We start from the raw sequence: 27,742 nt of genomic DNA, 5'->3' as shown, positions 1-27,742 counted from the left end.
TTTTTGACTTTTGTCTACTTGTTTTGCTTGGTATAGGATGTATATATTTAATTATTAGAATTATTAGAATATAGCATGCAAGCAGAGTTTTCAGGGTTAATGATTTTGTGACGTTACTTCTTTTGATGAAGATTTTAGAAAATGTTGAGTATCTTTTGTTTTTATTAAATTATTTGGACTTTGGATAGTTTCAGACAGCTGAATCATATTTATGGTTGAACTTATTATCTTATTAATGAATCCATTAACCTAGTTCTCCCTTCTTCCAAACTTCCTGCTCTCTACCCAAGTCCCACCATTCATCTAGTCCCTCTCCCACATATCCACTCCATTACCAATTCTTGCCATTTCTGCCTTCCTAGCGTCTCTTGCATTTGACCCTTTTTCTGCATTTATCTGGCTGCTACTTTAGTTCAGACCCTCATGGCCTTTTGCCTAGATTATTGCAACAGCAAAACTAGAACTGGTCTCTCTGGTCCAAATCTCTCACCATTTCACCTTATCCTGTCTATATATGACTAAAAAAAAAATACTGAATGAACATATCACTAAATATATAACAGCATGCTATTAAATAATATACTAAATTCATATCCTATATACTAAGTATAAAACTATATACTACTAAATAACATTCTAAATATACTGTATATACTATAATGCCAAAGTAATTTTACTTAAATCAGAACTGACCACATCCCTTCCCTTATTCAACCAACTCTATTGGCTTCCTACTTTTAAGATAAATTAGAAAGATTCCTTCCTTAGCTTTTAAAGCCCTATACAACTTAGCCCCAATCTGTATTTCTGGCATCCAAGAACAATACTCTTTCTCCCTCATTCGGTGATTCAGCCACCTTGGCTTTTTCTGTTCCTCCTCACTTCCAAGCTTCATCTTCAAATACTGCCCATCCTCTTTGTCTGGACTGCACTTCCTCCTTACTTTTGCCACACTGAGTTCCTCTTTTCCTTTAGGATCTTCTGCACGAAGCCTTTGCTGATCTCCCCTTCCCACATCTGCTAGTGGTTTCCGTCCCAAACTTTTACCTTTTTCTAACCTCTTTGTATTTATATTTTTATATGTACTTCTCTCCCTCATTGGAATATAAACTCATTGAAAGTAGGGGCCGTATCATTCTTAATATTTGTCTAGCACCTAGCACAGTACTGACACATAATAGGTGCTTGATAAATACTTGATTATGGACCAGTATTTGTCCTCAAGCCTTACTATTTGTGTTGTCTAGATTGTATACAGCAATTAAAAGTAGCCAGAGTTAAGTATTCTTCCAGTTTCCTCCCATATAAGGAATACATGTAAATGTATTCAATACATGTAAATTCATAATTAATGCTAATTTGTTTTAATTTATTTTAAGTAAAGGGATTCCCATTTAGAAAAATGAAGTCAAATAAATGAATATTTGTATTAGATAATTTTATGGTCATCCACAAAAGTCCTGCTCCAGTTTCTTATCGTGGAATGGAGCTGATTGGGTTTTTCCAATGCCTGAAGAATACAAATCAGGATTTTTCTGAGTTGCCAGTATTTTGAATTTGGTCTCAGTGACAGATTGTCTCTGTTTTCTGGAAATCAGCATAGCCCAACGATTTAACCAGCAAGTGTTTATTAAGTGATTGATATGGATGTGAGTAGGTAGGAGAAGGAGAAAAAATATAGGGAGAATCGGAAAAGGTGTAAGTAGGGAGGGACAGCTTGTGCAAGGGCTTCCATGGGGGAGATAGATTGCCTTAAATGAGCTTTGGCCAGAGCTCCAAATCAATGGAGATTTGGGATTTATCTATGGGGGAGGAGGGAAGGGTTCATCTTTTCTTAGAGAGAGCCTGGAGCCAGATTGTGAAAGACTTGAAATTTTTAACAGAGGAATATGTGTTTTGTCCTCAGAGCAGTGGGGAGTGGTGCCATGATCTGCCCTGTGCTGGAGAAAGATCAGTTTGTCAGCTGTGTGGAGTTTTAGTTGGAGAGGGAAGAGACTTGTGATGGAGTCCTTGAGAGTCTGGTTGGGGGGGGTGAGATGTCAAAAGATGGGAGAAATGGAGAGGAGATGGACTGGAGAAGATTTGGACGAAGGATCAGTGAGTGAGAAGGAAGAACTGTAGGTAACAAACCTGGGTGGCAGGAAGAATAGTTGGGAAATAGGGACAAAAATAGGGAAGCTCAGAGGAGTTAATTTAGAAGAAAGATCAATTGGGTATATTTGGGATGGACTTGTCTTGCAGGCAGTTGGAGATACAGGATTGGCTCTCAGAAGAGAGAGGAGAGCAACAAATAAAGATTTGGGAGATGCTTCTTCACCAGAAATTTGACCACTTGTTGATAAAGTATTTGGCCATAGTGAGGGATGAAATAATTCTACAATATGAAGATGCATACATGTTAAATCAAATAGATTATTTCCATTTCATTTCATTTAATAGTACCTTCTTTTTTATCCAAATGAATCCAGCAAGCATTTGGGTGTGTGCAATATGAATTGGCCCTGGATCTGGGTGTATCTCTCTCTGACATTTGTCATGCAAGTTATCTACTTATGTGTTTCTCTGATCCTGAGGTAGTTTAGGATAAAACTAATAGAGGATCTTGGACCAGGATGAGACAATGAGGCTCACTCCGAGATCAGGAGTTACAAGAGGAAACCAGTGTTTTGGAGTGAGATTGATAGATGATAATAATAGCAGCTGATAGTGGAGGATTCAAATTTACTGAAAAGGAGAAGCTGTGTAGAGTGCTCTAATAATTTACAACTGAGCTCATTAGAATAAAGAGACTATTAGTGGTATGGAAAAGGCAGCTTAATATGGTGTCACGTTGGGCCTTAGATAGCCAAAGAGGAAGAAATTGAAAATGGTTTTAAGATTTGTACTGAGGGCACTGACTAGTTGGTAGTCCTCCCTTTGGCAGGTAGAGAGTAATAGAAAAAAAAAAAATCCAAGGCATTTAGTTATGGAACTTTGATATTGAGAAAATCCAATGGAAAAGACTTAGCCATTGAATGGAATTGATGAGGTTAGACATTGGACTCTAATATTCTGAGCTGAAAATTAGCAAAGAATATTAGCTAATTAAATTCAAGCATTTCCTAAGGGCTTAATATATTCCAGGTATTATACTAGGCTTTGGAGCTACAAAGACAAAAAATGAAAGTCTCTACCCTGAAAGAGTTTGTGTTCTATTGAGGGGAAGGGATAAGTCAGTTCGAAGTATAGATAGGTTTTTTTGGTTCTTGTTTGTTTGTTTTAGGGGAGAAGGAGTGACAACTAATAACTGGATAAGTCAAGAAAGGCCTTCTAGAGAGGGCAGAGCAACAGCCAATGGAATGCTTCTGATCTGAGAGAGGAAGTGTCATGTACATATGGAAACTAACAAACCAGTTTGACCAAAGCCCAGGAAATGGGAGGAGCTAGGTTGTGAAGGGCTTTAATTGCTAACCCACAGGAGTTTGAAACTATTGAAAAGGAAGCCATCAAAACTTCATGAGCACCTAAAATTATATTACAAAGCAGCAGTCATCAAAACCATTTGGTATTGGCTATGAAATAAGAGTAGTTGATCAGTGGAATGGGTTAGGTTCACAGGACAAAAGTCAATGTAGTCATTGACATATGACACTAGTAATCTAGTGTTTGACAAACTCAAAGACCCCAGCTTTTGGGATAAGAACTCATTATGTGATAAAAACTGCTGGGAAAATTGGAAACTAGTATGGTAGAAACTAGGCATTGAGCCACACCTAACATTATATACTGAAATAAGATCAAAATGGGTTCATGATTTAGACATAAAGAGTAATATTATAAGAAAATTAGAAGAAATAAGGATAGTTTAGCTCTCAGATCTGTGCAAAAGGAAGGAATTTGGGGCCAAAGAAGAACAGGAGTACATTATTGAACACAAAATAGATCATTTTTATTATATTAAGTTAAAAACTTTTTGTACAAACAAAATCAATGCAGACAACATTAGAAGAAGGGAAGCAATAAACTGGGAAAAAACATTTTTACATTCAAGGGTACTGATAAAGGCCTCGTTTCTAAAATATATAGAGAATTGATGCAAATCTATAAGAATTCAAACCATTCTCAAATTGATAATTGGTCAAAGGATATGAATAGACAATTTTCAGGTGAAGAAATTGAAATAATCACTATTGATCAGAGAAATATAAATTAAGACAACTCTTGAATTATCACTACACACCTCTCAGATTGGCTAAGATGACAGGAAAAAATAATGCTGAATGTTGGAGGGGATATGAGAAAATTGGAACACTAATAGATTGTTGGTGGAGTTGTGATCTAATCCAAACATTCTGGAGAGCAATTTGGAACTGTTCCCAAAGGGTTATCAAAATGTGCATATCCTTTGATCCAGCAGTGTTTCTATTGGGCTTATACGCCAAAGAGATCATAAAGGAGGGAAAGGGACCCACATGTACAAAAATGTGTGGCCTTTTCGTAGTGACAATAAACTGGAAAGTGAATGGATACCCATCAGTTGGGGAATGGCTGGATAAGTTATGATATATGAATGTTATAGAATATTATTGTTCTGTAAGAAATGATGAACAGAATGATTTCAGAGAGGCCTGGAAAGACTTACTGAACTGATGCTAAGTGAAATGAGCAGAACCAAGAGATCATTATACACAGCAACAAGATTATATGATTATCAATTCTAATGGACATGTCTCTTTTTAAAAATGAGATGATCCAGGTCAGTCCCAATGATCTTGTAATGAAGAGAGCCATCTATACCCAGAGAGAGGACTGTGGGAACTGAGTGTGGATCACATTCACAACATAACATTTTATTTAACTCTTTTTATTGGCTTTTTTTTTTGCTTGCATTTTGTTTTCTTTCTCATTTTTTTCCTTTTTGATCTGATTTTTCTTGCGCAGCATGATGATTGTATAAATATATATATATAGGACTTAACATATATATATATATATATTTTTAATATGTTTAACATATATTGTATTATTTGCCATCTAGGGGAGAGGATGGCGGAAAAGGGGGAATAATTTGGAACAAAAGGTTTTGCAAGATTCAATGTTGAAAAAATTATTCATGCATATGTTTTGAAAATAAAAAGCCTTAATTAAAAACCAAAAATTTTATTAGCAGGGATATGGTGGGATTTGATTTTTTTTTTAGGAATATATGTTTAGCACCTAGCTGTGGAAGACAGATTGAATGGAGACCAACTAGATTTATGGATGTCAATTAAGCCAATCATTAAAATCCTTGTGGCACAATTTGGGTTCCTGTAAGGAGATAAATTATTTGACATCTTCCTTGAATTTAGAGACTTGTAATTTAAGGGAAAAATGTAAAATGAAATTCTCAATATTATTTAAAGCAGAGCTCAAAGAAAGATATAAATGAATTTATTATAAGCTAAGATAACTAAATATATCATCATGTCAAGTATGGTATCTCTGAAAGCTAATTGCACATGAAATATTATCTATTTCCTTCTTATATATTTTTAACTGCAAACAGAAACTCATAAGAAAAAGTTATTAAATAAAAAATGAAAAGTGAAAGTATACCTTCAGAGTCAGAATGCTTTAAGAGCTATAATATATTGCAAGAGTCCTAATTTCCAGGTGGTTTATTGTGAGGATCATGCAATGGCCCTTTGGGTATGGGTTGAACATATAATCAAACAATTGGAAGGAACAACACAACAAATATCCTCTCTACAGTATCACTAACAGTTGATCAACTAGTCTTTGAGATGAGAGGGAATCTACTTTCTCCAGAGTTCCCGTTCCACTATAATAATTGTTAGGAATTTTTTCTTTATATCAAGCATCTGAAACATTCTCCCATTACTCCTAGTTTTGATCTTTGAGGTCAAAGGAAACACATCTTTCTAATCCTTCCTCCACCAATAATTTTTTAAATATTACACCTGCTTTCTCTTTTTGCAGAGGGGATTTGACTTCTCATATGATGTCTTCTCAATGGCTTATCTTTCTTTTCCTCTTCTGGATAGCCTTTTATCAATGCCATTAATATATGGTGTCCAAAGCTGAACATGATATTCTAGATATGTTCTGACTAAGCCAGAGTACAGAGTTATTTCAATAGATTTATCCTAGATCTCTCTCTCTCTCTCTCTCTCTCTCTCTCTCTCTCTCTCTCTCTCTCTCTCTCCTCTCTCTCTTTATATTTATATATTTTGTTTATACATATATGTGTATATATGACAAAAATGTTAACACAGAACCTAGGATACATCCTTGTGGAATGCACTATAGATTTTCCTTGACATTGTCATTGATATTCTACTTATCATTGACTGCATTTTGGATCCAGCTATTAAACCAGTTACTAATTTACCCAACTGTACTTACTATTATCTAAATTATATCTCTCCAGCTTCTCCACAAGAATCACTTGAGAGACTGTCCAATGCTTTGACAAAATCTAGATAAATGTTATCTAGATCATTTCTCTGACTGGTCATCCTTTAAAAAAAAAATGGAAATAAAGTTATCTTAGTATAACTTGTTATTGAAAATAACCATTCCATTTAAACAATTAGTTCTGGGATTTTACCAAGTCAGAGTCATGCTCATTGGCCTTTGGTTGCAGACTCCGCATTCTTTTCAGTAGCTCACCTATGCTCTGATCTTTTGAGTCTCATTGACAGTCATTCATCAGTCATATCTGCAGCCTTTGCAAGACTGTTAGGCAGTTACCTAGGGGTAACTATACTAAAATTTAGTATACCCATACTAAACTCATTGAGGACAACCAGATGCTATTTCCTATTACTGTGTGTGTATGTGTGTGTGTGGGGGGGGTGATTTTTTTTTTTTTGCAAGGCATTGGGGGTGACTTGCCCAGGGTCACACAGTTAGGAAGTGTTAATATCTAAGGTCATATTTGAACTCGGGTCCTCTAGACTTCAGGGCTGCTGCTCTATCCACTGCACCGTCTAGCTGTTCTCTCCCCATTGTTTTTCGACAATCCAAATAGTTTTCTTAACTGAGAAAACAGAAACAAAAGAAGGGATGAGTAGTTTTGCCTTCCCTCCTTTGTTGGTTAACCATTGTTTCATTCCCTAGAGCAGCTTTTTTCTGGACCTCCTTTTTCCTCCAGTATAGGATACATTTACCAAACAAATTATGAGATCATCAAACCAAGTAATTTAGAAATTAATTTAGGATTACACCTCCTATAATATAGTCATTCTGTATACCTATCTTTTAATTTGTTGCACTGTTTCCCATTTCTTAAGATGAAAGCAATAATGATAATTATACTTAAGAGAGAACACTTTCTCCCCATTCTCTTCCTTCCACCCCCTTCCCATCATGGTCAGATTTTCCTGATATTTTGGTCTAGTAAATCTACATATTGTTCTTAAGTAACAGTTGTGGCATTATTATTTTGAATATAAGGCAATTATTAATTACAATATTATTTATCAGGCACTGCTAAGGGCTTTACAATTATTATCTTATTTGATCTTCCCAAGAATCCAAGAGCGAGATGTTTTTATATTATCTCTATTTTACAGATAAGGAAACTGTGGCAAATAGGTTAAGTGACTTGCCAAGAGTCACACAGCTAGTGAGGATCTGAGTCTGATTTGAACTCAGTCTGGCATTGTACCTACTGTCCATCTCTGGGATGGGAAGGGAGAGATAAAAAGGGGAGCTGTAGGGGTTATTTCTTTTACTCTTATTTAACATTTCTTTAGTTGTCTTTATTATAGTGTTTGGTGCCTGAGTGCAACTCTTGGGTATTGGTAGTGTTGCAGAGATATTCAGCTTGAAGCTGGTCAGTCATCCATTTGTAGATCCATAGAAAGAATGATAGAAGGGCTTAAATGGTCCAGATCATATCAAGAACATGCAGGTCCTTCTGTAACATTTCCATCATGTGATCATCTGGCAAAGGCTAAAGACCTTTAGTGATGGTAAACTAATGCAAGTGGCCCATTCAGTTAAATGCAAGTGGCCCAGTGTTTTTTTAAAGATGAACTTAATGTGAACTAAATGATGTGATTTAGGAGAGCAATTTCTGGTTCCAAATGATGTATTTGGGCTTTAGCACCAGATGATGAGATAGTAGGCACTAAATGTTGGGGTTTGGTTTTGTGAAGAACTCACAATGGCCTTTCCCTTTGACAAAAGGTAGGTTTATTTAGGAGAAGAGGTTATAGACAAAATGAAGAGGTAAAATAGACACCAAGAATGGTAAATATGAAGTAGAATTGGGAGAGCATAGAGTTAGTAAGAAAGGGGTTTTCGCAATTAATGATGAAAAAGGTTTTCTAGTGGAACCAGGAGAAAAGGGGACATCCCATGAGATTGGAGTAGCTTATCTGTCAGACTAACTCTATAGAGGAGATTAGCATCCTAAAAGAGTTTGAGAAAGAATAGAGGTGTAGGGGGGAGGAGAGGCGGGAGGCAGAATGCTGTGGTGGGTGTAACCCAAAGGGCTTCAACAAAAATGGCATGAGCCATGGACAGATTTATAGGGGAAATTTAACCTCAGGGGTTTGATGTAACTTGGATTTCTGAGTGGACATAGCAAGATGTGGCCATCCATGATCTCCACAGAGGGTGGGATTATGAGGTTAAACTGATCCCCATCAGGACTTTCCCTGCCTGCCAAAGAGAGCATTTCTGTTAGTGTTTCTCTGCCAACCCTACCTAGTTGCTCAGGACTTCATCAAACTGATGCACCCTTAAGCATTTATCCTTTTTTTAATTAAAGCTTTTTAATTTCAAAACACATGCATAGACAATTTTCAACATTCACTCTTGCAAAACTTTGTGTTCCAAAATTTTTCCTTCCCTTCTCCCACCCCCTCCCTTAGATAGCAAGTGATCCAATATATGTTAAACATGTGCACTTCTTCTATACATATTTCCACAAATATAATGCAGCATGCGCAAGAAAATTCAGATCAAAAAGGAAAAGAATGAGAAAGAAAACAATGCAAACAAACAATAACAAAAAGAGTGGAAATGTTATGTTGTGATCCATGCTCAGTTCCCATAGGCCTCTGTCTGGGTGCAGATGGCTTTCTCCATCACAAGATCGTTGGAACTGGCCTGAATCACCTCATTGTTAAACATGTAACCTAATGCTACCCTCTCCAGAACACTGTCCCCACAATCATCTCTACCTCCTCCCATTTTCACCCCAGTTTTTAGTTTCTCCCCTGTTACCTACAAAAATGGTCATGTCTCCATGCTTCTAATATCTTCCCTTTGCCCCTCACACTGTTAATCTTTCTGTTCTTTCACGTCCAAAAATTCCCAGGAAAAAAGCTTTCTGCTTTTCTTTCTGCCATTTCCTCTCTTCTTACTCACTTCTTCTATCTTTACAATTTGGTTTTTGATCTTATTATTCATCCAGAATCAATCTCTCCATAGTTGCCAGTCTTGATTTCTTAGTTATTAAAGTTGATGGCCTTTTCATCACCCTCATCTTTCTTCATTTCTCTGAAATGTTTGACCACCCTCTTCTCTGGATTTTCTTAACACTACTTTCTCTTGGTTCTCCAGCCAATCTGACTGCTTCTTTTTTGTCTCTTTTCCTAGTTAATTTCCAAATCCCTGACTGTGAATTAACTAAGATTCTGTCCTAGGGCCTCTTTTCTCTGTGTATTCTTTCATTTGGTGATCTCATCCCATATCTATAAATCCAGCCCTATTCTTTCCTCTCTGCTCCAGTTGTTTATTTCCATTTATCAAACCCAACATATTCAAAATAGTTCTTTTCCTTTATCCCAAACATCCTTTTTCTAAACTCTTCTATTTTTGTCACGTCTACCCATCATCTTTCCAGTTTCCTAGGTTTGTAACCTTGGTTATCCCAAGTATCCAGCCAGCTGCTAAATCTTGTCATTTCTACCTTAATATCCCTCATTCAAATTCTCTCTCTACTTAGTCTGCCACCCCAGTGCAGACTCCTCACCTCTCACCCGGACCACTTCAGTTGTCTACTAATTGGTCTCTTTGGCTCAAGTCCCTAGCATTGCCCTCTCTAATCAATTCTTCACATAACTGCTCTCCTCCTCAATATATTCCAGTGGTCGCCTAATACTTTAGGATCAAATAAAAAAATCTTTATGGCATTTAAATCCCTTCCCAACTTATCTGCATCTTTCTTTTCTAGCACCTTGGTAGCAAAGTGGATTAAATATTGGTTTTAGGACACACATGTGCACACACACATACACATATGTAAGTATATATGTATGTGTGTGTGTATATACATATGTGTATATATATATACATATATATATTTATGTATGTGTGTATATATATATATATCCAGTGAGTTCTTCTTTATTAGAAAGGAAAGAGAAAAAAGAAAAAAAAGCAGTTCAGCAAAATCAATACACCAACATTATTTGAGTATGTACAATATCTCACATATTTAGGGTATGTTTTTAGCAAAGAGGGGGTACATTTTCTTGTCTTTTCTCTTGGACAAATGATAGTTTTAATGATACCTTGTTCAGTTTCTTTGTGTTTTCATTTCCACTCTTGTTATCATTGTGCATATTGTTTCTTGGTGCTGTTTACTTCCCATAAGTTCCTAATAGTTTTTCAAACTCCTCTTAATCTTTCCTATTATTGTTTTCCTATAGTGCAGAAATAGTGCATTACTTTTGCCTAAATGTTCTGAGGTGATAGTGGTCCTGCTTTTGACATATTATACATTTAATGCCTTAGATTCCACTGGTCACCCAACTTGAGGATCAGAATTTATTCGCTTGACAAAATGCCAAAGCTTTTTGGGGTGTAAAGAGGTTTTTGCTTTTTGTCTTTCTGTACTGAGAGCAAATGAGTACTTGTTGGGAATGATTTTAGAGTGGCTTCATGTTTCAGGAAGGGTTGCAATTAGAAGATCCTGTGATTCTGAGAGCTTTCTCTCCCCCCTCCCCTTTTCAGGATTTTAATATTTTTGTTATTCTGAATTTGACACATTAAGATCTCTTAGTGAAAAGTTCATTTGCTATTCAAAATGACATTTTTTGAGAGGTTTGTTTTGAGTTTTAAAAAATAATTTGTAGAGTGAAGGATTGAATGATATTTGAACTCCTCTTTAAATTTGCTTAAGCCCATCAGTTTTATAAATAGTGTTATGTGTATGTGTTTTAAAATTAGTCTATTATGTTTCTTCAATGATAAAAGTCCATATAGTAAGATGATTAATCTGCTTTTTTCTTTTTCTTTTCCAGGTCAAATTCTGTCTGTGAAATTACCAAACATTTTAGATCACTGAAGTCATTGGCTTTTGTCTGCTCTTTGCTTTAAAGCCCTGTTTGTATTTGAGTCACCTGCTGTTTTCTCATGCACGTTGAGACCCACGGAGCACAAGGACAGGGGCATTGTGACAACAATATGACTAATAGTAAAGGAAGAGCTATCACAAACAGAACCAGCGGCATAGTCAACAGTGGAGAAAGATTGGTAAATTGGACTCTCCATTTAAATACAGTTCAGCCTGACACATTTTTAAGCTTTCTATTGAGTATGGTGCCTGTCATTTATCATAAAAATCAAGATGGCATTTGGCAAGATGGCCTGCCAGCCTCAGCACAGACATTTAACATAAGAACAGATCAACACATGGAGTACCATCATTTTTCAGAGCAATCTTTTCATGGCAATAACGGACATGTTCCATCAAGCTGTAGCCCAAAGTATGATGACTATGCTAACTATAATTACTGTGATGGAAGGGAGAATTCAGAAACAGCTGTCATGTTAAAAAATGAAGACATGTCTAGTGATGGTGACGAAGATCTCATTGGGGAAGGGAATCACAGATTGCCAAAGGAGTCCAGTGGCACGATGGCCTTACAGATCCTGGTGCCATTTCTGCTGGCAGGATTTGGAACAGTTTCAGCTGGCATGGTTTTAGACATAGTACAGGTGAGTGCTCATTTTTTTTGCATTTTAATTAATCTGCTTTCCAGATCTGTCTTATTGCAGAAGATAAAGATGTTTAGGGTTTATTGGCCAATGATCTGAAAGATTTAAAATTATATCAATCGGCTTGCAAAATAAATAGAATAGTGCTCTGGTAAAATATAAAATAGGGAGGCTTTGTAATTTTTGAACTTCTGAAAGACCAGCATGATTCTGACCATGAAAACAGTAATGTAGCATCATCAATGAATAACAGAATACAAAAACATGAATAAACTGGTTATAGATACTTCTTTAAATGCTGGTTAACAGCATCTGCCTGTTTTCCCACAGCCCCACCAGCACTGAGGTTTTTTTTTTTTTTTTTTTTTGCTGTTGATAAATTTTTAAAGTTTGATGCTACCACCTTTCACATTAGTCCAAAGTTATCCCTTTCACATTTATTTGGTTTGATTTAAGTAAATGCCTTTTAAAGGATCAGTTTATGAAATATAAATGAGAACCTGTTTGCGTTTCATCAGACTCTACTTTTTTGCCTTTTGTTATATTCTTGTTTCTCACAACTTTCACTTCTACTAAGTAGATATTACTCATGTGGATACTAATTTGAAAATTGCTTTCTATTAGTAAAAAGGTAGCAGGTTACTTGTTTCAGAATCTTTTATATCTCTTCTAATCACTTTTGCTCCATTGAGCATTTTTCATTTTATGAAGTTTCATTCTTTTCCTTTTGGGTAAGTTTTCCCCTAAGCCTATTAGCATTCTCTGTCCTAAAAAGAAAATACGGAATTTTCTTTTAAGTCTTGCCATCCTACCTCTATTCTTCACTCCCAACCTCAGAGTAATTGGTACTTTCTGCATCTGCTAACTCATTCCTCACCACTCCTCTTGCCATGTGCTCTCATGGAGTAGAGAGGCTTCCATCATCACCACTTTACTGACACTGCTCTTTTTCAGTGCCACTGAGCATTCTTCATGTCACCAAATGTGTCCTGGGGCCTTTTCTCTATCTTCAACTTTTTGAGACCAATCTGTGATATTTGATGCTGAGCCATCTTTTTTCCTCCTGGCTATTTGCTTCACTTGATTCAACCACATACTTAAAAGATCATCCCATAATTCTGTTGGCTTTCACTTCCCAAATCCTAGGAATAGCTGTCTACATTTGTTTCCATATTCTTTCCATATCTATATCCATATCCACATCTCACTTATATTTTTGCCTCTTTGCAAATTTTTTTTCTGATGCCACCATTAAAATGAACCTTTTCTACAAGGGTTACTAGTGGATTGGTTAGTTATTAAAATTTAATGCTCTTTTCTCAGTTCTTAGTTTTTCAGTTCTTCTTTGTTGATCTATCTGCAGCAGTTGACCTTATTGACTGGCTCACCCTTCTTCCTGTAGTCTTTGTCTCTGGGTTTAATTTTTAAAAAAATTAAATCTAATTTTATTTTAATTTTTAAAATATTATGTTTTTTAAAATTTAATATTATTTTTAAAATACATGTATAGATAGTTTTCAGCATTCATTTTTGAAAGATTTTGTGTTCCAAATTTTTTTCTTTCCCTTTCTTATCTACCAGATAGCAAGTAATCTATATAGGTTAAATACGTGCAATCCTTTTAAATATATTTCCATGTTTTTTATATTGCGCAAGAAAAATCAAACCAAAAGGGAAAAAAATAAACTAAGAGAAAGAAAACAAACAAAAAGTGAAAATACTGTTCTTGAATATAATGTCCAGGCTAGCTTTCTGGAGGACCTTAAGATCAGCCATAGTCCTTGGTCTTTAGATGTAGAAGTGAAAGAGGCAGGAGAGCCACCACTTGGTTGGTCAAAGATGGAGTCTGGACTCTGGAGTCTGGAGCCTGAAGTCTTATCTGACTGAGAATGCTGTAGCTGACAGAGCTCTGTGTCTCTCCCTCAGCTCTTAAATCCTTCAGTACGATTACCTCACTGCATCACATTGAACATGAGCAGCCATAAGCACCATGCTGTGATTCAAGTATACCTTTCCAGAGTTCCATCTGCGACACTTCAATTCACATTGAGTCTCCATAGTTCTCTCACTGGGTGCAGGTGACATTTTCCATCCCAAATCTGGTGCAATTGCCTTAAATCACCACAGGCAGAAGAGCCAACTCCATCACAGAATCTCGTTATTGTCTACAGTGTTTTCTTGGTTCTGCTCCCTTCGTTTAGCATCAGTTTATGTAAGTCTTTCCAGGATTTTCTGAAGTCAGCCTGCTCATTTCTTATAGAACAATATTACATTCACATACCATAACGTATTCATTCTCTAGTTGATGGGCATCCACTCAATTTTAATTCCTTGCTAGGACTGCTACAAACTTTTGCACATGATTTATGATTTCTTTGGAATACAGACCTAGTGGAGACACTGCTGGATCAAAGTCTGAAGTCTTCTCTGGATGAGAACGCTGCAGCTGACAGAGCTCTGTGTTCCTCCCTAAGCCCTTAAATGCTTCAGTACAATTATGATTATGCAGTAGACCTTTGGGCAGAGTTCCAAGTTGTTCTCCAGAATGGTTGGATCATTTTACAGCTCCATCAACAATGTATTAGTATCCCTCTTTTCCCTCCTCCCTGGGTGTTTTTGCTTTTGTTTTGTATTTTTTTCTGAGGCAGTTGGGGTTAAGTGACTTGCCTAGGGTCACACAGTTAGGAATTATTAAGTATCTGAAGTCAGATTTGAACTCAGGTCTTCCTGACTTCAGTGTTCTATCCACTGCACCATCTTACTGCCTCCCCTCCCACCCCCTGGGTTTTTTTTTAACCTAATTTTCTTTTGGTCATCCTGCCATGTGACTGCTTTATGAATCCTTCTCCACATCCACATGTGCATGACTCTGACCTAAGTCAGAGATGTGAGACATATGGCCCCCAGTACTTCAAGTGTGGTCTGAACCAGAGTGAAGTCTGATTCCTCTCTGATTTTAGTATGTTAGTAAATTAATTAAAAAGGTGTGTGTGTGTGTGTGTGTGTGTGTGTGTGTGTGTGTGTATGTGTGTGTGTGTTTCATACCATCAGCCCCTTGTTAGTTGTCAAATCATACTGTTACCATCTCTATCCCCTAAGCATCAACACCCTTTTTTCCTGGCTATCATCCTCGAGGTCGTTAATCTCTTACACTTATTGTTCCTTGGGTGATCTTGAAGAAGTCATTTGACCTCTCTGGGTTTCAGTTTCCTCATCTGGACTAGACAGCCTTTAGGATCTCTTCTAACAGTAGTTCTCCTAGTAACTAGTCTTTCTATTTTCTACTATCTCTACTACAGAATTGCCAAATGGATCATCCCATAGTATAGGTCTTATGGTCATTCCCCTCTGATCAAGAAACTGGGTTCCTTTTGTTTCTAGCATCAAATATGAGCTTTCTGTTTGATGCTGAAAGCCCTTTATAATATGACTCTAGCCTTAGTTCCCCTTAACTTCAGTCTAAACAGACTCGATTACTGACTGTGTCCCATGCATGACATTCAATCTTTAGTTCCCCTTGGTTTCCCTATTTCAATCTAGACATTTTGGATTACTGTTTCCCATGCATGATATTCAGTCTCTCCCTCCATGTTTTTGTATAGGTTGCCTTCCATGCCTCAAATCCTTCCTAGGCTCTCTAGGTCTACACAAGGCTCAACTCATGTGCTATTTTTTGTTGCAGCCTTTCACAATACTTCTCACTTATGATTGGTTAGGGCCCTTCTGACAAAATAATTTCAAATCAACTTGGTATATAGTTTGTTGAATTTTCTGATCTTTGCACATGTTGTTTCCTTTAAGTAATAGCTAGCTGACATTTTTGTAACACTTTAAAGTTTACAGAATGCTTTACAAATATTAACTCATTTGATTTTCACAATAACCTTAAGAGGTAGCTGCTCTACAATTGAGGAAACTGAGGTCACTTGATTTTCCTGCTTCTTAAGGGGGTGTGTTGCAACCTAGGATCTCTTTCTTTTCTCTCTATATTCTTCTTTTCACTGATTTTATCCTTTTATTTTTTAATAGTATTTTTATTTTTTCAAGATATATGCAAAGATAGTTTTCAACACACACCTTTGCAAAACCTTGTTTTCCAAATTTTTGCATTTCAAATTTTTCTTCCTCTTCCTCTAGACAGCAAGCGGTCTGATATAGATTAAGCATGTGCAATAAATGTATTTCTATATTAATCATATTGTGCAAGAAAAATCAACTCAAAATCAACTCGTGGCAAAAAAACCACGAGAGAAAAAAAAAGACCAAACAAACAAATGACAAAAAGGTGAAAATATTATGTTATGATGGCATTCTCCATAGTTCTCTCTCTGGATATGGATGGCACTTTCCATCACAAGTCTATTGGAACTGCCTTGAATCACTTATTATTGAAAAGAGCTGATGTGGTGCAGTTTCTAGGGGAGATATAGTAATAATTCTACGGCCCCCTGGCCTTGGGAGTGATATAGTTGAAAATGATGTATTTCTTCCCATAGGTTATCCTGCCCCAGTTTACTCTATATGACCAAGATGCTGTGCCTACAAATATTGCTGGCTGTCAGATAACAGCTATCTTAGGCAGTGATAAAGTTTCTGAGACTAATGAGCAACAATAATGAGGTTGACAGAGGCAGGAACAAAATTGGTTGTTTGTCACTTGAGGTAGCGACATTTCAGGCCTAAAAACACACCTCTGGAAGATTTCTCTCTTGAGCTCTGCCCAGAGAATTATAGGTATTACATCTGTACACAAATTCAGAACCAGACTACTTTTCAACTCCACCTCTAAGCCATAAAATTAGTATATCAGTGACATAAAGCACTTGGTTTCTCTAAGTTTTTCCTATAAATTTATCTTCTTGTTTCCGATTCTTTGCTATCTTCTTTTGGAATTTAGCCCATTTTAATTGGGGTTACAATATAATACACTTTGTCCCCTTGGAGACAGGTCTGAGCCTGCAAATTTTTTGAGACCTTGCAACATCTAGAACTCAATCTTTTTGGGACCCCAACTTCTCACTTATTCTTATAGCAGAGTATTGGGGATACTTGCTGATTACTTTTTTTGGTTCTAAGCTCTTTGTAATCAGGGCTTAGTATATCTACCTTGTATGCCCTTACACAATTCACACATAGGAGTTTGGGACAGAGGAAGTGTTTCATTATTGGATTAGATTTCCTCATTTTCCAGAAAGGAAGCAGAAGGACCTGACTGCTCCCAAGCCGTGTGCATACGAGCTGCTGGCCCTTGAACTTCTAATGTTAGCTGGGCAACTTTATTTACTTTAATGAGGAGAAATTGAAAAGTCTTTATTGTCATCCTTGGAATCTGGTTTGAATGATTCAGTATCAGCTTTGTGTTTCTCAGACTAAAACTCTGAATAGCGCTATTCTTCTGCTAGGGGAACTAAAGGAGTAGGTGCTGAGGGAAAAGCTGGCTTGAGCTTTTAAAGGTCAGATTGACAAGGTTTCAAAGAGTAGGCAGACAGAAGAACAGCAAGACTAGGAGAGTTTTGCCTATAGTCTTCTGAACACAGTATATCAAAATGACGATATCTGGTTTCTTCCACTGCGGTTTTGGTATTTCAGCTCTTGATCAAGAATACTCATGCTTAGTGAGAGAGCAGTGGGGTAAATGTCAGGATACTGGGGCTCAGTGCTGTTCTTCTACTGGCGTTGTACTCTTGGGGATGTCACTTCTTGTTTTTCAAAGTGGGACTGATTCCTATCTAGCATCCTCTGGCCCTTATTTCACTTTTCAGAGGAAGATGGAGAAAAAATAACACAGGTTTCTTCAAAGATTTTTTTGTTTCTGATTTATATAAACTTCCTCAACTGAGTAAACAATTATACTCTGGTTTATTGTTGAATCAACAAATCAGCATTTAGTAAATATTATGGGCCAGAACTTGAAACAAGGTGGTAGATACTTTTTCAGGATTTACTTTTGCCATACCAGCAGCAAAAGAGACAGCCTGAGTGGTCACTGAATTCCTTACACAAGCATTTGCAATTATGGGTGTGCCACAAGCAATAAAAACAGACAATGGACCTGCGTACACTTCTAAATATTTTGCACACTTTTGTGCATAGTATAAGATTTTACACATCACTGGCATACCTTTTAATCCTCAAGGTCAGGCAATAGTAGAGAGGAGAAACATAGATATTAAGACACTCCTCAAAAAACAAAAGAAAGGGGAAGCCACGGGTAATCCTAGAAAACTTCTAAATTTAGCTCTTTATACCATTAATTTTTTAATTTTTGATAAAGATGCGCTGGCTCTGGCAGACAGGTTTTATAACCCAACAGAAGGGCAGTGTCCAGTGTGAGCAGCTCCACTATCTTTAGATAATCACCAGGTGATGTGGAGAGATCCAGAAAGTGGTGAATTGAAAAGACCAGATAGGTTAACTGCTTGGGGGAGAGGGTTTGCTTGTATTTATGCAGTTGAGAAGAAATCAAATGGGCCAGTGAGCCATATTTGCCTTGTCCATTAGAGAGAGACCGAAAAAGAGAAAAAACCTCGAAACAAAGGAGAAGACCTAAAAAAAAATCTGACACTGAAAGAGCATGGCTGATAATGAGACTATTAAATACCTTTAAAACCAGCAGGAATCATTAGATTCCCTGAGATGAAAAATTGTTAATAAGACTATTGCAGGACTTCAAAACTTGCAGGAATCATTGAATTCCTGACACATGAAGTAATGGACAATAGATTGATTTTGGACTATTTCTAGGATTTATGGACATGTGTAATTCTTCATGTTGATTCATGTTATTTGTTACATCACTACTAGCCTGTTTTACTATGTGCTTATGTAATTTATATAATTATGTGTAATACCTCCCATGTTAATGGATTTATGTATACCTGTTTTAAGAGAGAAAACCTTCAGAAACCCGCTAATCTGATTTGATTCCCCATTTCCTTTGGTGTTTTCATCTCCCTTCCTGAGATGGCAGAGAGGGCATGATCACCTCCTTTTATGGTGCTTTCACCCCTTTTTTAAGCAATCTGGGAAGGCATGATCCCCTACTTGTTTGGGGTTCTCACCTCCTTGAGAAGTCAGGAAGGTCATGACCACCTATGTTCTAAAAACAAAAGAAAGCGGGAGATGTTATGGGCCAGAACTTGAAACAGGGTGCTAAGTCAGTGGAATTGATAGAGACAGTGGTTATTTAGCATGATGTTTAACAGTTCTCTAGTTCAGTACATGTACTTAGTACTTATTATAGTTCTACAAGATTCACACCTTTGATAAGAGAGCATATATAAGCTCAGACAAACTCACTCAGAATCAGAACTAGGGAAGACAGAGAAATGGGGGCAGGCTCTCTTATCACTTCTCCACTGAAACCAAGATCCAGAAGGCCTCCAGAAAAACTGACCGAGTCCCGAAGGAGATAGGACTTTGAAGGAGACAATAAAGGATTTGGACTTTAACTCTAGCTGTACTCATGTGATAATTACTGAACTGAAATGAAGGCTGCCTCCAAAGACCTCAAGAAAACCTCAACAGAGAACATTACATTTTAGAGAGAATATTACAGTAAGCACCTATTATTATATGTGGGACATTGTGCTGGTTTTGAGTCTACAAATGGAAATAACCCCTGTTGTCAAGAAGCTTACATTCTAACCTGGGAGACAGCATGCTAGGGATATTTCTAGTAGGGATATACAAACACACAGGAAATTTCCCTTGAGAGGAGAGGTACCAAATGTCAGTCAGTAGGACTTGTAAAGTCATACTCCTTCCCTTCCTATGCCTTTTGCATTTCAAGGCAGTTCTTTAATCTATATTTTACCTTTTAAAAATATTTTTCTTCATTTAAAAAAATCAAAACTCCATCCCTCCATCAATAAACATTTCTTAAGTATCTACCATGTTCCAGGTTCTGCATAGACAAAATCAAAATAACCTGCTTTGAAAGAGTTGGCATTATTATAAGGGAGACTGATATATGGCATGAGATTGACATGTTTTTATAAGCATACATGGACATGAACCAGGGATGCGAAAGTTACCTTGTCAGGGATAAGAGGAAGACTGGGATATGGTGCAGGGATAGAGATGGGGCATCTGAATTGTACTTCAGGAAAAACCTCAGGTTGGTGGGCAGTTTTCAACTTTTTTTTTTTTTGTTGTTGAGACACTGGGATTAAGGGACTTTCCAGGGTCACACAACTTATAACTGTTAAGTGTCTGAGGCCAGATTTGAAATCAGGTCCTCCTGATTCCAGGGCTGCTGCTCCATTTGCTATACTACCCAGCTGTCCCTTGACCTGAATCTTAAAGGAGTGGAGGACCTGCCCTACCCATGGAGTTCTAGGTGATCCTAGAGATCATAGCAAACCCTTGAAGTTTATTCTAAAGCTCCAGGTTTGGTGAATCCTGGCAGTCCTAGGCCCTGGAGGCCTGTGCTTTTGAGGTGCCCATTTGGACTGGAGGCCACGTCTGTTTTGTTATATTCCCGCTTAGTATTTCCGTAGTCAGAACTGGGGTCCCATCCAGCACTGATACAGGCTTATAGCCTCTATCCGATGTTTAGAGAGTTCTTTGGGTTACCTGAACTTCCTCTCTTGTGACTGTGTTTAAGATGTTTCATTGGGGTTCATTTCTTTCTATTCCTTACACATATCATTATCACACACCTCCATGCCCCCAACAATCACTGCTCTACCTCCTTGGCTCCTCCCGTGCCCCCAGTAAAAAGTCTTCCTTTGCAGCAGATAAATATAGTCAAGGAAAGTCAGTTTATGCATCGAGCATGACCAAGCACACTCGCCTGGTTCTGCACTGAGGCCATTTCCTGATTGCCAAGAAGCAGGAGCTTTTGGCATCCTCATTCTCCCAGATTGTTTGGCCCCGGAGCCCTGATCAGAATTCTTTTTCCAGAATTGTTTCCCATTTTTGTTCTTGTTGTATAAAAGTGATACTTTGGGTTTGGCTAGCTTCATTCAGCATCATAGTTCATATGCTCAGATCCAGGGTGCTCTCTTTCGTGACTCCTCATGGTGCAATAATATTCCATTACATTCACATGTCATTATTCTGTTTGTCTACCCCTTAATTTGTTTTCAATTCTTTGTTACAACAAAAAATGCTACTGTAAATATTTTTGTAATGTGACTTTTTCTCCTTCCATCTTTGACCTCTTGGAGATATGTGCCAAATAGTGGTATTTCTAGATCAGAATATGACTGCTTTTGTGGCTTTTTGGGTCAAGTTCCAAAATACTTTCCAGAATAGTTATATGAATTCAGTTTCCCTAGTGGTGCTTCTCTTTTTCCAGTCATTCCAGTAATTTTTTTTTGGCGAGGAGTGTATTGCAACTTTGCCAATTGTTCCATAATTGTTTATCTCTATCTATATCGACTTATTTGGTTGGTAAAGCATAACAGAATTTTTTAGTAATATAGCTAGAGACTGTTGACTTCTTCTAAAAAAGTCAACAGTTACATGTTTGTAACTCTGTTTTTCTGTGATACTTTTGTTTCATGGATTAAAGATTTTGTTTGAAAGCACCACATTGTCCTCTTGGTAATTACAAACCATGTTTAGTCTTCATTTTCTTTGATCACTTTGCATGATTTTCAGATTAAATTCTAACTCCTTTATATTCTGTACAATGGTAATTATGTCTTTCTACAGGTTTCAGATTTACATAATCACAATTATCGGCACCAACATTGTGCTGGCAATAACAATTTAGTGGTGCAAAACCATTTATAATCATTTTGCCCTTTGTTTTCCATTCAATAAAAATGCACACTTAGAGTGGGGAGGTGAAAATGTTTCTTTGATAAATGTTCCAGACTAACAGGAAGGAGGGAAAAAATGCTTGTTTTCATTTTGTAGTTGATTAAATTAAGCCACAAAAGGATAAAGCAGTAGTCCAGTATTGAGGACATGTAGTATCTCCCACTGAGATTGGGTGACATGAACACCATCGAGTTCACTGTTCACTATTGTAGCAGGAAGGGCCTATTCTGTCCATCAGGCTGCTTGCTAAAGTAAACCCAGACATGTGGAGAGAACAGAGCAGATGGTTTGAAATCTATTGGTTATAAAACATGCACAGCTAGCCACAATGGAGTTGAAAAACAAATTTAAAATAATTTTCAAATTTAAATTTCAAATTTCAAATTGATTTTCATTGTGTAGCACATTAAGTGAAGGTGGGCAGATTGTAAACTAATCTGAACTGTTCTTTTCCTTACAGCACTGGGAGGTGTTCAAAAACGTGACTGAAGTTTTTATTTTAGTCCCAGCACTTCTCGGTCTCAAAGGAAACTTGGAAATGACATTGGCATCCAGATTGTCAACCGCAGTAAGTCATTGCCTAACTTCTGAATTACTGTTATCTCAGAGTTAGTGAGAAGGGACCTCAGAGTCAGGTAGGCAGAACTGACTCTGAGCAGATGGAGCAATCTTGATCTAGTGCATGATGGGCATTCTTCCTCCAATGGTGGCCCAGCTACTGGCCTTTTTGGGTGCTCTTAAAGGAGCATCTTTATGCTCAGCTTAAAATCTGCTTCTCAGTAGCATCCACCTATCTAGCTTTTGCTCCCAGACCTGAGTAGAACATGTTGAATCTGAAGGCCTTGCAGACTCCTGCAGCTGGCTCTCCTGTTTTCTTCCTGTTTCTTCCTTCTCCACCTCCACACTTTCTCTGCCCTCCTTGTTAGCCAAAGTTCCTTTTGTTCCATGTCCTTCCTCCACTTAAATGAAGCACTGAAAACTTTGGGTTCTAGATATGGTCTGCGTACACTAGAACCTGATGAGATTGTCCTCTTGTGATTCTGTGGATGTTATGCCCAATGAGTTTAGGTCCCATGTCAGCACCTTGTGAAAACTACACAGTCTTGTGCATATGAACCAATACTCCCTGTCCTGCATCTGTGCGGTTGACTCTTTTGAGTTGGAAATTTACATTTATCCTAGTTTTTAGTAAGAGAAAATACTTTTGTATCTAGCCAGCTGGGCTTCTGAATCCATTGGGAAGGGTCACACCTGACGTCAAAGCTAGGGAGTTGTCATACTTACACTTGACAATGGAACCCAAGTCCTGGAACTTATTATTATTATTTTTTAAATTTTTAGTAGTATTTATTTTTTCCAAATACAACATTTATTTTTGTAAGACTTTGTGTTCCATAGCTTTCTTCCTCCCTCCCTTACCTTCCCTCTCCTTAAGTCAGCAAGCAATCTGATATAGGTTAAATATGCAAAAATTTTTATAAACTTATTTCCATATTTGTCATGCTGTGCAAGAAAAATCAAACCAAAAGGGGAAAAAACACAAGAAAAAATAAACAAAGAAAAAAAGGTGAAAATACTATGCTTCCATCCACATTCAGTCTCTCTCTGGACATAGATTGAATTTTCCATCCCAAGTCTATTGGAATTGCCTTGAATCTCCTCATGTTGAAAAGACCCAAGTCCATCCCAGATGATCATCACATAATTTTGTTGTTACTGTATACAATGTTCTCTTGGTTCTGCTTGCTTCAGTCAGTATCGGTTCATGTAAATCTTTCCTGGAAACTAAATTTTAAAGATTTTGGTAACCATATTGTAATATAATTAGTTCCTTCTTATTCTCTTTTGCGGGTTCATTACCATCTCTAGCTCTCTAAGTATAATGGTCCCCCTGACATCTTTCCTGTGTCTTCTTCTCTATTTTTTTATATTGTCTCCACAAATTCACTTGTTACATCAATGTAAATAATTCTCGTGTTTGTGTTTGTGTGTGTGTGTAATCTTATAGAGCATTTACTTTGTGCCCGAGCACTTTACAATCATTATCTTATTTGCTCCTTACAACAAACTAGGTGCTATTCTTGTCTCCATTTTACTGATGAGGAAATTGAAGCATACAAGTTAAATCACTTGCTCAGGGTCAAGTAAGAGTCTAAGATATATTTAAACCTAGGTTTTCTGACTCCAGGCCCAGTGCTGTAATCCATTCACCTGCTGAGCTTCCTTCCCCCAGTACATACACACACACACACACACAACACACACACACACACACACACACACACATTCCAGCCCTAATCTTGCTTCTGAACTATACTTAAGCACCATTACCTGTGTGCTCAGTCAGCATTTCATATCCAACGTGTTTAGATTTGAAATGCCCGCCCAACAGGCACGCTGAATAGACACCAGGAAGCATCCCTTTCCACCTCTCTGGCTATGACCCATGATTCTGTGCGTTACGGAGAAGGCTCTGACTTCCCCTGATAGAGATCTGTACATTAGAGTGACCAATGCTGAGGGATCCGACAGTCAGATCTCAACCATCTTGTCCCCTCCGCCCCCTCACTGAACTGGGTTATTTTGTTGAAGATGTCGCCATCTCATTCCCTGAGATTGATTTAATTGACTCTTCTATTCTCTCTTCTCTCTGACTCCCTTCATTTTATCAACTGCCAACTCCTTTCAATTTTATCTCCCCAACTTTTCTCATATCAGTCTCCTTGTCTTCTCCAGGGTCCTTAGCATCTCTCACATGGACTGCTTTCCTGATCTCCCTCCTGCTACTAATTTCTCCTCTATATAGCTCCTCTGTGATAGCACAGGAATGGCCCATTACTCCTTTATCAGAAACCTTCAGGGGTTCTGGTGCCCCTGGGGTCTCTTAAACTTCCTCCAATTATCATGTAAGGCTACCCCAGGTAGATGTACTTACCTTGTATCTATTGGTGCCCTTCATACACTGATCTAAATGGAACAAGCCAGACTCAGCGATTTCTCCAACTCCATATTTGCTCTCTTGCTGCAGTACATTTGCCAAGGCCCTTCAGGTGCCATCCTGAGTGATTGGGAGGGCCTGTTCTTTATAGAAATTACCTACAGAAAGAATGCCCAATACCTCACATGTGGTAAGGACTTCCACAGGGTTTGTGGAGTAGAATTAAATGGTTCTTTGCTCATCATTCGAGGGCAAAATTGGTCCTGGCACTTAGAAATGATGGAGACTTCTTCAGGTGGTGATCCTTCCTGAGCAAGGTGGGTGTTCCTGTTTCACATTCAGGCTGGCCAAGATGATACTAAGGATATCTTTTGTTTCTTGGATTGTATGACTTTTTATAATATATCCTGAATCTTCTCTCCTAGTTTACACAAACACATGCACACATGCACTTATACATGCACCCAATTCCTTAAGTATCCAGAACACTTTCTGATTTTCTCATTTGTTCATTTCTCTCTTTTCCTCTCTGCCCTTTTGTCATTGGTCATTACCTGTCTCTCCATAGTTTTTCTCTTTCTCCCCCTCTCTTTCCTGTTTGTCAGCTCCAGGTATTCTTTTTAGTATTCTCCTCTGCCCTTCCTTTTGAGTGTTTCCTTTTGTCCCTACAGAATCATCAGAGCTTCCTAGGAAACATTTTGTGTCTTTCTGGAGCTGCGAATGAATGAAGGAACATAATAGATTATAGAAGTTCTTGTACAGATTAAATTCTTAATAAGTGACTGTTGAAAAAGTAGATGAATGGGCTAATTATTTCCCCCACCCATCATAATTCCTAATAATATAGCCATTGAAAATATACAGTGGTGTTAGTTTCCCCTTCTCTAAATGAGAAGGTTGGCCTGAGTGACTCCTGAGAGACCTTCCACTCTTATTCCTGCTCTCTGCTCCTCATGTAGTCCTGCCCCTTAGATCTAGCATGCTATTTGCATATGACCACTTCCAAGGTCATGTTTAGTATTCAGAAAGATTCAAGAATCCTTCTCATGTTTTAAGTAGAAACTGAAAAAAATGATGATCTTTTGGGTTCCTTTCAGCTCTTAAGATTTCCTGATTTTTCTGATTATTGAGTTTAGTGGTTGTAGGGGAAATCTTAGGGCTCTTTACCTTTTGTCATGTGAATTGTGAGTCAATGTGTCCTAGTTAAAAATATGATTTCAAAGAGTACTTACTTGGAAAGATATAAATTGCCTTTTCATTAGAAGACAGGAAAATATAACAATGATCTCCTACTCCCTTCATCTGAAATACTGTCATGTAGCTATGTCTGAGTTAAGCTTCTTATTACTAATGAGAAATACAGAAGCTGTTTAGCTTTAATTGTTACCTGCAGAAACAGGACCAGTAAAATTCTCATGGAATATATTAGTATAAAGAATTGGCCATTGGAGGAAAAATTCAAAATGAACTTAAAATTCAGGAGGAGAGTTTTCTAGCAGGAGGGAACAGTATGAATTGCACTTTTAGCAAATAGGTAAAAATGGAGCAGGATGTTGAGGAGAATAGGGCTTCAATTTTGTATGGGTTGAAAGTGAACTTTGCTCTGATAAATACAATTAAATACACAAACATTTAGGCAACCTGTTAACTTTGCTAGGAAACCCAATATACCTCAGAACAAATATTTCTGAAAACAACATTCTTGAGCACTGTCCAGCTGCTGTTGAGATCACCAGATGGTAGGCTAAAGACGCTGATCCAATTCAAAAGAGAATTACTCCAGTAAAAGAGGACTTACTCCAAATGGGATAAATTGAGTGAATGCCTTAAAGCTGACTAAGGATGAATTTGTCTTCACTTTTTAACAGTTTGAAAGCTTTTTGCCCAAATGTATTTTTGTTATTATATCATCCAACCTCCACTAAAACCCTGCTCTGATGCTTCTTAGTGAAATGGATATGACCCAGAGTTTGTCATTGCTTTGCTAGAAGAGTGTAAACTTTAGCAGGTCCTTGATGCAAAGGTCTTGAGTGTGGGCCCCATAATTGATTGATTAGAATGTCTTTTATCTAAGATCTAGCCTGACTCCATTCTGGAAGCCTCATTAACAAAGGATTCACCCATCAGGTGAGGATTTTTTTTTTCAACTATAGCAATTCACCCCTCAGGCATAGAGGAATGGCTACCCACTGTGACAAAATCATGGATTTCCTGAGTACACAGCAGGCTTTTTAGCCATATCCACCTGGCTTTTGATTCCCTGTTGATTTCTAGAACCACAGAAGTATAGTGTAAACAAGACAGTACACAGTCTTTAGCACTAGTCAAGCTTCCTGACCTATTTTTCATTTCATCCAGATTTTCATAACTTGTCTGATGACTGAAGAGCATCTGAGCTAGAGAAAAAGAGAAATGGGAGCCACTCAAAGTAGCTGGAAACACAAAATGGAAAATTCTCTACTTTTTCATCCCTGGGTATTCTCAGTAATCTAAACAGGAAAGGATACATATGGAAAGCAGTCTTTTCTGGCCATTTTATTCAAAATTGATGTTTTATGTAATATTTTCTCTAAAATGTAATGTTCTCTGTTGAGGTTTTCTTGGGGTTCTCTGGGAGCAGCCTTCTGTTCAGTTTAGTAATCACCACAAGTATAGCCATGTGTTAAAGTCCAAATCCTCGATTGTCTTTTTCAAAGTCTTGTCTCCTTTCCTGGAGCCTGGTTAGCTTTCTTTGAGTCCTATCTTTCTCCTTGGTTCCCGGGGCTTGAGCTCCTGCTTCCTTCTGTGCCCTCTGAATCTCTCTGAATGTCTCTGAATCCAAAGGTTTTCAGCCTCCAGCCACTACAAAGGTGGAAGATGGAGTGAATCTATCTCAGCCTCTGAGAACTTTTAGTGCACTTGTCCTTTCTGGCCCTGAGAGCTTCTCGCTTATATGCTCCACACTGAGTATACACCAATCATTATATCACTAGGAAACCATTATTTGTTGTAGGATTAAATCAATGCTAAACTAGATTTAACCGTTGTCTCCTCAATTCCACTTAGTACCTTGTTTCAAGTTCTGGCCCATAGCATCTCCTCGTAGGA

General features: G+C 37.6%; 1 protein-coding gene across 4 annotated transcripts in view; it reads left to right on the top strand.

The window, feature by feature from the left end:
• SLC41A2 (solute carrier family 41 member 2) overlaps positions 1 to 27,742 on the top strand; it is a 133,306-nt gene that overhangs the window by 24,938 nt on the left and 80,626 nt on the right. For all 4 annotated transcript variants that reach the window (XM_051961323.1, XM_051961322.1, XM_051961324.1 and 1 more), the window contains exons 2-3: positions 11,247 to 11,943; positions 22,178 to 22,285. In XM_051961323.1, coding sequence (XP_051817283.1) covers positions 11,359 to 11,943; positions 22,178 to 22,285 — 693 coding nt within the window. In that variant the 5' untranslated portion in view covers positions 11,247 to 11,358. The remainder of the gene's footprint in view (positions 1 to 11,246; positions 11,944 to 22,177; positions 22,286 to 27,742) is intronic.

The sequence above is a fragment of the Antechinus flavipes genome, chromosome 5 (genome assembly GCF_016432865.1).
Source record: "Antechinus flavipes isolate AdamAnt ecotype Samford, QLD, Australia chromosome 5, AdamAnt_v2, whole genome shotgun sequence".
Lineage (NCBI taxonomy): Eukaryota > Metazoa > Chordata > Mammalia > Dasyuromorphia > Dasyuridae > Antechinus > Antechinus flavipes.
The sequence above is the reverse complement of the archived record's forward strand: the minus strand, read 5'-3'. Positions and strand labels throughout refer to the sequence as shown.